The 12322-nt window shown below is 32.6% G+C and overlaps 1 protein-coding gene across 1 annotated transcript; it reads right to left on the reverse strand.

The window, feature by feature from the left end:
• Window positions 1–4601: 4601 nt before the first annotated feature.
• LOC137823322 (protein SMAX1-LIKE 8-like) lies at window positions 4602–10069 on the reverse strand. Its single transcript, XM_068628404.1, has 4 exons — window positions 9323–10069; window positions 8073–8567; window positions 6832–6946; window positions 4602–6505 (listed from the first exon to the last, which is right to left on the reverse strand). The coding sequence occupies exons 1-4, from the start codon at window positions 9931–9933 to the stop codon at window positions 4703–4705; spliced, it is 3024 nt and encodes a 1007-aa protein (XP_068484505.1). The 5' UTR covers window positions 9934–10069; the 3' UTR covers window positions 4602–4702.
• Between the last annotated feature and the right edge of the window lie 2253 nt (window positions 10070–12322).

Below are 12322 nucleotides of genomic sequence, written 5' to 3' on the forward strand. Positions count from 1 at the left end.
AAACACGAAGAGCAAAGAAGAATATAACAAACAGAAAACCAAAAACATCAAAATAACTGCAAAAATGAAAAGGAATGATAAAAGACTAACCTTTTATTCAGAAGAATGTCCAGTTTTTGAGAACTTATATAACCTCAAAAAGTGATTTTCAAATTCAAAAATCGCACCATAAGAAACAACCCTAAAAGAAGATATCTGAGTTGTTGGAAAGGCAATGACCAGAGTGTGTGCAGTGGCCAAATCGGTGAAAGTTGAGGAGAGAAAGCTGAGAAGAGAAGGGTTCAGCCATCACGAAAAAGGGAAATACGTTGGTGCAGATTAAAGATGCCTTTCAATAAGGCATGTAGGCAGTTGCCGAATTGGTGAATATCAGTAAAGAGAAAAAGGAGAGAAGGAATGAGAGAATGGCTTTGAGAGAGATTAGGGTTTCAGAGAGAATGGGAAATCAGAATGAGAGAGAGAGAAAAAAAAAAGTGAGTTTTAAGAATTGGTATGTGGCAAGCTCTGGTTAGTCCAGGTGTCATGTGATAATTGGTGAAACTTTGGTCAATTTTCCTCTTTGGGTAAATTTCTTTTTCATTTTTTTTTCCAAAACTTAGAGGTTGCGACACGTGTCAAAATAGGCCTGTTTGTGCTCCCTCAATGGTTATATATATAGATATTTTTATTTCTAGTCGATGTGGGATTTCCAACACACTTCTGACGTCGAGGATGTCAATTCATGCGTGAGACTATATATCTATGAGTGGTCCAATAGCAATCCGATAATGAGCAACATGATAAGCCCAACAAATTTTCGTTAAGATAGATTCTAAGTGGCTACAATAGCATATTAAGAAATAAACTTTAAGTATAATGTAACCTTATAAAATTAGTTCATTAAGGTGAAATTTGTATCTACTTAAATGTTATGAAATGTCTTTATCTTTAGTTGATGATCTCTCTTTTATTTCTCTTCCAATCTTTCTCCTATTATATGTGAGTGCGTGAACACTCTATTGATGCTTAAATATTAAGATTACAAAAAATATGTTTATCTCTTTTTAAATTGTTTTTGTTTATTATTTTATTAAAATACTTTTAGTTATTTTATTTTAAGCAATATACTTTAGTAAAATATATTAATTTCCTCTTTTACGAGGATAAGAAAATGATTAGTGCAAGGAAATTAGTTACATAAAAGTGATTAAGTCGAAAGAGTGGTTGGTAGACCCGAATTATTTTAAGAGGAATTTTGAGAAAAATAAATAAATTATTAATAAATTTAATATTATCACTCCAAAAAAATTATCAAATAAAAATCAATTGTAGAGAGAAAAAGTAATTGATTTCTATATTAACTAATTCAAATATTATTTTTTAGAAACTAAAAAATTATTGGTATCTAAGATAAATTTTATTGTTAATAAAATTTATAAACTAGTTTCTAAATTGAAATCTAATTTATTTACCAAGTTTTAGCTATAAAATTTAGAATCGAAATTAATTGATAGCTAAAATCTTATTAGTTAATTATACACAATTTTAAAAACTAGTTTATAATTTTTTATTAATAATATAAACTATTTTAAATACTAATAATTTTTGTAATCTCTACAATAATATCTAAATTAGTCCATATATTGACTAATATTTCTTTTTTATAAAATTAATTTTATTTGATGATTTTTTGTGTACTAATTAAATTAATTCATATTTTAATAAATGTAAATGAATTAATTACTTCGTATTTTTAGGAATAAGGTAGTACTAATTTATAAGGATTTAATTATAAAATTTTATAATCAATCATAAGAATTATATTAAAAAAAAAATTCAGAATTTTTGCTAAAAGCTTTTACATTTTAGGAAGTTAATTAAAAGCTTAGTGTAAAACTATAACAACCATGTCACCTAGAAAACTTTGAGATCTGATCTTCAATTGTAATAGTGTAATTAAAAAGCATAGAGAAGCCCACCACCGTTTTTTTTCCTCTTTCATTCTCTCTTTCTATATTCTCTTATCTTCCTTATCTCTTAATTTCCTTTCCCAATCTTCATCTATTTTATAATCTAATCGAACCACGTTCTAACTGAGAAGTTAAGGAACATTTTTACCCGATCAGGTTTACAAACATATTAAGTTTATTTTTGCTCTAAAGATCCTTTGTTCTTTGTTTTTTCTTAGGATTTAGTCATCAATCTTGGTGGGGTTAGTTGAGAAGAGTAATCCTCTCAACTTATTCTACTATACGTTGACTGAATTTCTGTTATGTTTGGATAACTTGCATTAGACCCTTAAATTTTGAAGCTTGTCCATACTGGAGGATAAAATTATAGAAGTTGCTTGAAAAACAAAAATTAAGGTAGAAATTGACTTTAAGTTTTAATAGCACCCTAGGCTAGAAGATCTGGATGTAGAGGGGAGACGTGGTCCCAATATTCAATTTCTCTTGCATGGATGTTGTGTGTTTATATATTGTGTTGTTTGTTTATATATTATTTAAACTTGTAAAAATATTAGATTTTGATAGTTTACTATTTAAGTGTTTTTTTTATGATAAATAGACTTTTGAATGTTGTGGATCACATTTTGAATGATATTGTATGATGAAAATGATATGAAATTGAATTCATACATTTGGGATAATTGACTGATGTTTGTTGTGTATTAAGTATTGATGATGTCTATGTGATAATAGAGATCTCCGAGCTTCACTATGATCTAAGTCACATAGACTAAAATATTAGGGTGGTGAGGAGCCGATGGAGGAGTTCATGCACACCGTGACATATGAGATGCACGGTTTGGGTTGTATTGAACTTAATCTGATCCTTTCTCTTGGATTCGCTAGTAATCTTTGGATCGGGTGTTAGTCTCTTGTAGGACTTACTTAATACGGGTCTTTTGGAAGGCGTTGTTTGTTGAATATCCTGGATGTGTAGACCCATGTAAGATCTATGTAAATGTTTTATTGTTTGAATTTGAAGAAGATTGAATAATTGAAAAATTGATAATGTAATTTGATTTTCTCTTTTGATTTAATTGTGTATATTATAAAATTTTATTTTTACTAGCTTATCCTTTCTTTTCTTGTTGTGTTTGAACTGCGATGACTATACTACATACACGATCAGATGATCATACAAGTGTTAGAAGGTCTGAAGAACTTTAGAGTGTTAATTTGAAACTTATATTATAAATATTTGTATTTCTATATAAGTTCTAATAATGTATTAAGAATGTTTTGAAAAACTAAATTTCTATAGAAAACTATAAAACTATTATAATAGTTAAAGGTATTTTTAGGATGTTAAATTAGTTCCCAAGAATTAGTTATTGGTGTTTACAACAATCCTAAAATAAAAAAGTTATTTAAAATAACGAATATATATTATTAAACATTAACATACTCTTTTTGATGAATTAAATTATTTTTAAAGTAAGGAAATTATTCTATACTCTCATCAAGCTATCTTTTGCACCAACTATAATTTTAATTCTAGAAATCCTATTTTATTTATTAAATTATACAAATGGTGAGATTTCTCTTTCTGCAAATCATTTAAGGGGTAAGTAAAAGTGTGAAAACGAATAAGAGTGAGAATACGCAGAGCTTCAAGTAGCACATTTAATAAACAGGTGGATTGGTTTGCAATTTTGATAATGAACATTTTTTTTTCTTAAGAAAACTTTATCGTTTATGTTATTTGAATTGATAAAAAAAATCAATTGAAATAAAATTATATTATTTGCTATAATTTAAATTAGTTAAAATATTATAAAATGAACAAAATAGGATCAACTTTTATTTCACCGAATACTTTGTTCTTTTAATTTGTAAGATATGCGGTGAAATAAAAATATATTATTTATTAATTTTATGTTTTTATTTTATAATCAAAGAAAAAAAAAACATCTCTCTGCTTTTCATTATAAAATATTCAAATAATGATATATGATTTATTATTCTTGGGCTCAGCGACTAGTGTTCCCTTACATTGTTTCACCACAATTTCTTCCGCGTCTCCATACTCTTCACTTCCATAGAAAACAATTTTATCTTTAAATTGTTTTATTTCAAATTTTAGGATTTAAAATATATTTTAGAATTAAAAAATACATAAACTCTAAAATCTGAAATACAATTTTATATTATAATATTTTTTTAAATTATATTTCAAAATCTATAATTTGTCGAATCTAGAAATTATATTTTAAATTTTAAAATTCAAATTACAAAATTGAATTCTAAATTTTAAAATTTGAAATGTCTAATGATTATATAATTAAAAAATGAGAATAAAATAAACCCTGCATCTTTTGTTGAAGGGTATTTTTAAAATTAAAGATTTATGGAGGTGACAGGAAAAACAATGGAGGTGGAAGAAGAAATTCACTTGTTTCACTTGTAAAAGTCCCACTGCAGAAAAGGGTTTTTCTTTTGTTTCAAGGAGGGCATAGGAGGGGCCCAAAAGAATTCAGAAGACATTTGATTTTTTCTTCCTTCGGTTGTATGAAGAAGATTATTGGTTTAACTATTACGTAAGTAAAGACACAAATACTTGCTGGAGAAGGGAGATTACGTAGTATATGCACTTATAACTTTGACACTTAGATAAAGAAACGGAGAATAATTATATCTGCATTAGCTAGATTAAGTTCAACTATGTGCTACAGCTAAGTTATACATCCAAATTGGAAGAACATTTTCTAAGAAATTTAATCCATTGTTATACTTGGAGGAAGGTACACATTTGATTCTTGATGCGAACATGTAGCAAGTTTCACCGTAAAACAACCAGTAAGGTTGTACCTTCTCTGTACTTCTGTAAATCCTCCACATAGAACTTGTTCTACCCAATTTTCTATGTCCTTATCTCCATCTGATACGTATGCAGCTGCAAGCAACTGGTCCATGACTTCTGATTCTATCTGTAAGGAACATTCAGGTCCAATAGTTTTGTGGAAGCTACTTGTGATCACATTCACCACTCTATCCGCAAGTGCATCAAAATTAAAAGGTTTAAAAACAACTGTTTCATCAACCTGTTCATACAAATCTTGCAACCAAAGGTTTGGGATCTCAGTTAATGCATGTTCCAAGTTTCCATCATTCATTTGTTGAACTTGAGGTTCATTGTCTTCAGCTGGAAGATTCAAATCTAAATGCCAATTCGGTGTTGTATGTAGTCTTTTAGCCTTGTCTGAGATTAAGTGCTGATCCTGAAATTCATTGTGGTTAAGGAAGTTTCGTTTATTTGCTAAAACTGGATTGGGAATGTTATCTATTGAACCATCAGAAGCAGTAACACTTTGGCTTTTGATGTCTGCACTCACATGTTCAACTGTTATTTTGATAGGCCTCCCTTTTACCTTTGCTATTCTCTCAGAACAGTTGGAAGGTTCCCTTGCTTGGTGACCAGAGAAAGAAGTCACAAATATTGCATTGTTTACACCCACTTCTCTTCCACGTGAGTCAGTAAGCTTTCCAGTTTTCATGGCTTGAGACAAACTATTTTGAACTAACACATCAGCCTCGTCTACATTTTCTAGGAAGACCACAGAGAAGGGGTTCTTGCAATATTCACCCACAATTAAATCAAGAGTAGTCTTTCCTCTGAATTTCACATATCCTTTCATTTCTTTAGAACTTAGATCCACAAAAATAGAGCTATCCTGGCTTCCATACAAGAACTTAGCTAGAGTAACAGCAATTTTCCTTTTACCATTCCTATCAGGTCCAACAAAATTCATCCACACGTCACCCCTATGATTTGCACCAACCTTTTTTGTATGGCTGCCAGCTATTGTTTTGCTGATGACACTAATGGCTTCATCCTGCCAGCTAACCTCCTTGGTAAGGACATCGAAAAGTATTTTGGGATTCCTTGCATCGACCTGTCTACAAAAGTCAAAACTTAAGAAGGTTGATGGCTGAGATGGGTGTTTCAAGATATTTCCACCAGCAACATTAAATTTTGAAGAAAATAAACTTGAGGTTTCCTTTGGATGTTCCGTTGTAAATTGACTGGAAGGTCTGTTAGATTTATTGCTGGTAGGAGAGGAGCACATTCCTAACCCCAAATCTGTGGTTACAGAAATCACAGAAGTTGGAGACATCTGGCTTCCATCACAAACAATGGAAGTGCACATGTTGCATGATCCTAGATCCCTTGAATCCAAACATTCCACTCTCTGGAACTTCTGTGAAAGTGTTGAAGTATACTTCTCATGCCCTGCATCGAAATCCATAGGAAAAAAACTGCCTGATTGTGATGTGGAAATCGTTTGCTTACCAACAGGCACTTCTGAGTTGATATTGTTGTATTCACTTGATGATGTGTGTGTAAGTTTATTTCTGGGGTTGTTAGCATCTTTTCCTTTGTTGTCACAATATTGGAATGCCATAACTGTTGGACTGTTATTTGAATCAGGGAATATTTTATGCAGATACTGGCACATCTTGTCCAAGTTCTTATGTGTTGCAGATTCACTACTATTCAGCTCAACACCATCTTCTATCTGCACTGAATGGAAAAAAGTGGTTTAACTCTCTATTCAAATAATGCAACCCCAGGTCAATTGACAGATGATCCGCAGGTTGTTATGTGAGACATGAAGGTCAATTAATGATAAGCTAAAACCAACTATTAAAACAAGGAGGAGCAAAATTAAGATAGTATTGTAGCTCATACAAATCCTTGAAAATCATGAATTACAATGAGAGTAGGTCAATTTAATTTCCTCAATTGAACTAGCCCTTAACTAGTTTCCTATTATTTTCTGTTTTGGGTTGGAAATAACTCCACTCAATGATTTGGGCCGGAACATATGCGAGTACTACACACCTTAAGATTTAATCCTTTTGCTGATCCTGATTCAGAAATGTGCAATCGTGGAGGTGGAGGTAAGTTAGGGAGGAATAGATCAACAGTTGAAGCAGCGAGAATACTTGGCTCACACCTTTCACCATATTGATGGCAAACACAGTAAAATAAAATAAATCAAACCAGGAAGTCAAATTAAAGAAAGAAAAGAGCAGCAAATCGGACAAATGAATCCATTATGCATTATTGTTGTAAATAACTCAGAATAAAAAAAATCTAAGTTAGAGAAACTTTGTGCTGTAGTGTAAACTAGTTACTGTGTCAGAGAAGCAGAATTCCATTTATTAAGGAAGTGATCAGGGTAGGTTTTTTTTTTTCTTTTTAGGGAGAAAATCGGAATAGCCAATGTGACACCCATGCAATATAATCATACCCAAAGGCTGAAAGTTAGGTGCAACGAATCAACTATCGTTCAGTTTTAAATTAACATTTAGCTCATGTTTGATAATAATTTTATTTTAAACTCAAACTTAGTTTGGTTCATGATCATGAATTGTTCTGGTTAGCTTATTAACTTATACAAACTGAAAGTTAAAAAAATGTATATAAATAACAAACCACAAAGATTTTGAATATAGTAATATGATAATAGTACTTATAAAATGTCAGTTCGAAAATTAAATTAAATCACATTATTTTAGTTTGAATCACATGTATATAATATATTTATATAACTCCTTTATATTTTCTTCACACTCATATTATATCATTTACTACCAAGACAAAAGAAAAGAGCACACATTTTCATAATAACATAAATTAACATGTCTATCCATTACAGTTATTTGTTAAAAAAAGAGTGGAACTTAATTATAATTTTAATCTCTATGTATTTTAATTTATGTGACATTTTCTTAATAATACTTATGTGTATTTGATATGTCTAAATTTAATTCCTTACATTTAATCTTTATGGTTTCTAATCGTTTAAATTAAATCTCGCGACCCAAAAATTCATTCAGTATTAACATAAATATAGGGGTGTAGATATAAATTATTTGCATAAACTTGTAAATAAAATATATAAATATTAGTAAATATACAAAATGTGCTGATATTTTACCAAACATTAAGGATACGTGGCAAAATTCCTTTCTAAATTTTTTTTTAATACTTTGTAAGAAGAATAAAAAAAAAATCAAACAAGTATATCTTCCTAATATACAAAAGAGAAAAATACAAAAGGTGATTTATGGGCGTACCTGCGAGTGTGATATGATTGAGCAGAGAATGAAGAACGTAGAGAGAGAATTGGCAGAAGGTGCAAGTCCCAATCCTTCTCTATAGAAGGAAACCTTCCTACAAATTTCGTATATCTTTCATAGTTTGTGGCAGCACCAATGAGCCATAACCTTCCATAACTAACTTCCAACAACTTTCCTATCCCTACAACAACATACCTAACTGCCTCACTCTCACCCCAACCATTTTTCTCATTCACCAAATCCTCCAACTCTCCCACATCCACCACTATACCTTTCCCCACGCGCTTCTCCACCATATCTCCGATCTCTTCAAACCTCAAACGCACATCCTCTTCTCCACGGCTCCCGCTAACAAACTCCATAACCTCTCTTCCAATGCGCGCCACGCGCAAACTGCACAACTCCCGTAAAACGGCGCTGTTTTGCCTCTCCACTGCTTCCGCGAAACTCCACAGCGCATCACGTGCACATGCACCCAAAAGCATGGGATTTCTGCCCTTGTACAGAGCACAGTTTTGGAGAAGAGAATTGAGAAAAGAAAAAATATAATAGAATGAACAGAATAACTGCACGCTCATCAAACCAACGTGTGTAAACTTCACTCCTCAAAATTCTTATTTACTAATCAATTTTGTGGAACTTCTATCATAAGGTGCATGTATAGACCGCTGTAATTATTTACACAATTAAACCTTCCGTTCTATAAATCGTTACTAATTTGCATTTTCAAAAATCAAAATGACAATTTTGTTTTAAAATTATATTCTTTTATTCATTTAATTTGTACACAATAGTTATGTTTTAGGCTTTATATTTTAAAATAATTAATTTTAATCTCTAAACGTAGTGTGTCTAGGGAGTAATAATGCATTGTGAATTTTTCATTTTTAATTCATAATATTGACACAAACACCAGTTCTATAATTATTTGAGTAGAATTTGCGTTCATCTTTTCTCCCCCACAACCATACTTTTAATGGGTAAATATTTGTTTGTAATTTCTTCAAGTTCTCTTCATTTCAAGTGTTGAAGGACTATCAATTAACCTAGTTCAGATACTTAAACATGTATGTAAATTGTTATTGCTTTTTTATATCCGTATTTATTTTATAGGAAAAACGTTAAAAATTAAAATAGATTAAAGAATGTAAGTACGTGTTGAAGAATAAAAATTATACGAAATCAAATGAATAATTAAAGCTACAAAATATGCGGTAATAATTAATTATTAATCTCCAACAAACTACCTGCCTCTCTTCCGGGATAGCACCTCCGCGATCCTCCGAAGATCGTCGGTGTCCTCGGCGGAGAAAGGGAAGGGGAAGCTCCGGCGAAGGGGAGATTGTTGGTGCATGAGACGGGTGAGGGGACGGATGATGGCGAGTTTGATTTCGGAGCTCCGAAAACCCGCTTCGGCGAAGACGCGACTCACGACGGGATCGTCGAGGATGGACAGGATCAGGTGCTGCAGGTCCACCTTAACAGAACAAGGCTGCTGGAGGTGGAAGTTCTCCGGCTTGCGGCGCTGCGCGGCTTGCGACCGCTTGATGGCGGCCATGAGCGAGTTCGACACCGGAGGCTCGTCGCTGCCGCAAGAGTTTGACGGCACGCGGTCGAGTGACACGCTGAGGGAGAGTTCGAGGGCTCTGAATTGGAGGCGCGTCGAGAAGACGGCGCTTCGGGCGCGTGCGCATGCGTCGCGCAAGGCAGAGGACGCCTGGGAGAGCATAGCGGACACAGTGTGCAGTGAAGTGGTCTGGGCGTGGCCCCGCCGTCGGGCCACAGATACGGCGTCGTGGAGCGCTTTTGCGGCCTCCGCCGTCAGGCATTGTATCGCTACTGCAACCGGCGTAGGCATCGCCGACGTTCATAAAAGTGAAAAAAACTTCAAAAAAATAATCAGTAAAAGAAAAAGAAGTTTAGCATTGGAGTTGTGGAATGTTATTTTGTGTTTGTGAGTGAATGCTCGCGTAAACTTTAAACTACATTGCATTACATGTGTCAAATATATAAAGCGGATACGAAACAGTTTAAAAACTAAAACTATATTTATTCCGAAAGCGTTTGTTCCTGTTCCTAATTATAAGTAATTTGTATGAATATAATGATTTATGAAATTGATTTCATTAAATTATATTACAATTTGGATATTTGTAACATTTATTTTATTGGAGGAATTGAGTTTTTTTTTAACAGTGGTGGTTGTTACTGTGTATTTGGTGGTGTTGGTGATGGATGCTTTTATGATGGAGACGGAAAGGGAGATGCTGCCTCCACTTGCTTTCTCGTGGCTGGCCCACTTCCCACATTCACTCTCACTCTCTACTAACGTTTCCTTCTCTTATTTGTTCCTGCTTCTTCTCTTGTCTTTTCATTTATTTCACAGTGTTTAATTTAAATTATATGAACTTCAATAAAAGTGTAACAGACATCTTTTTCTAGAAAAATATATTAGCTTTAGTTGCTTAAAAATGTCAACAAAACTGTTAAAAAAAGTAGCAAAAGATTCTTATTTTTGGTTCCAAGAGATGTTAGTTGACTAGCTATTGCGAATAGAAAATAGGAAATAATGTGCGCAAATATTTCCATTCGCAATAATGTTGGGGCTGTTCGCAATAATGTTGGGGCTGTTAGGAGATATCATGTTCTTGCTACTTGTTGAGATATTTTTCGTGGAAGTATAAGAGAATTTATTGATGTTTTTTCAGGATTTCTTGAAGTTCAGACTGCTTTGATTGCTGAGTTTTATGGAGTTATACATGCTATGGAGGAAACTCAAAAGATGAGACTTACTAATAATAAATAAAATTAAAGGGATACTTCAGGGTATCCCAACCCATATACAGTAACCAAAAGTGAACTTCCTATATCATCCACAAGTGAAACTCTCCTTTATAGTTGGAGCAGAACAACCTTAAAGTGATTGCTTGAATGTGATTCTGTCTTGGTTTGGGTTGTGTTTACTGCTAGGACTAATGTTCCGTGGATGCTTCGTAATCGATAGAATACTTGTCTTAATTTCTGTAGGACAATCAGGTTTAGGATTACTCATATTTTTCGTGAGGGAAATGCATGTGTTGATAAGTTGGCTAATTTAGGATTCATTCATAGAGAATCATTTCATTGGTATAATAGACTTCCATCTAGTTTGTTCTTAGAATTCTTTATGAATAGGTATAGTTTACCTATGTATCGTTTTTGTTAACATGTGAGTTTTGGTCTAGTTCCCCCATATTTTTGTATTTTCTTTCTTTTTCCTTTTTTTAATAATACATTTTTCATGTGATGGCAGATGATTGTTGTTACTTAAGGTGTCAGCCTAGCTAAAATGTCAAGTCGCATAATGATGCCTAACATGAAAACTTTAATAAAAATAAATAAAAATATTTCCAATCGCACATTCCTCTACTGAACTAAAATTGATCCAACATAATTTTGAATTCCAAATCACTATTTCATCGATAAAGGTGAACAAATGTTCTTTTTACTAAGACAGACCATGATTTTAACACTTTAAACCAATTATTATGAAAAATTTACTATATATTGGAGCAATTTCAATTACTTATTACTGAAATGAGTATTTAATTTCAATGGACAATTATTGAAATTTTTTATTTTTTATTTTAAGTCGGGTATACCATTTTTTTTTTTAAATTGTGTGACCTAAACGATTTTAGTATGTATTTTTTTATCATCAAGAAATAAATTAATTGAAAGAAAATTCTTCATGTAAGTGAGAACCCTTATACAGGTGTCAAAAAACCTCATCACCTAACTTACAAACCAAAAAGCACTGCATCCACTTTGAGAGCCTAGAACATATTTGTCTTCCCCTTTCTCATCCCTCACATAAGCTAGCTTTGAGCGTTCTTGTAGAATTTGCAAAACCACAAATACATGACAGCATATTGCCTAAAGTTACTGCATCACTGCATCATCGCAACCATAGAATTTCATGCCAAAACTTCCTGTCCAGTCTCCCTTCCTCCTAAATGCATTTATCTTCAAAGATCATCTTCGACTCCTTAGATACGTAACCTGCATACACATACTTTTCCATCCCAGATCAAGATCCTCAATTCATAATGAAACATCTAACAACATGATGAAGTTTTCCTTCCTCCCTTTTCTGCATTCACACTTTACTCCTTAGATTTATATCTCTCATCCCTATCTACTCCCTTTGGACACAAGGCACCAATAGCAGAACCTGTTTTACTATGGCAGCATCACCTCTGCTACAT

Source organism: Phaseolus vulgaris, chromosome 8 (assembly GCF_000499845.2).
Source record: "Phaseolus vulgaris cultivar G19833 chromosome 8, P. vulgaris v2.0, whole genome shotgun sequence".
NCBI lineage: Eukaryota > Viridiplantae > Streptophyta > Magnoliopsida > Fabales > Fabaceae > Phaseolus > Phaseolus vulgaris.

Coding starts and splice junctions, on each gene's coding strand:
- LOC137823322 (XM_068628404.1), bottom strand. CDS start 9,933: ATGCCTACGCCGGTTGCAGTAGCGATACAATGCCTGACGGCGGAGGCC. Junction 8,568..9,322: donor CTATCCCGGAAGAGAGGCAG/GTAGTTTGTTGG, acceptor GTACAAGGGCAG/AAATCCCATGCTTTTGGGTG. Junction 6,947..8,072: donor CAATCATATCACACTCGCAG/GTACGCCCATAA, acceptor ATATGGTGAAAG/GTGTGAGCCAAGTATTCTCG.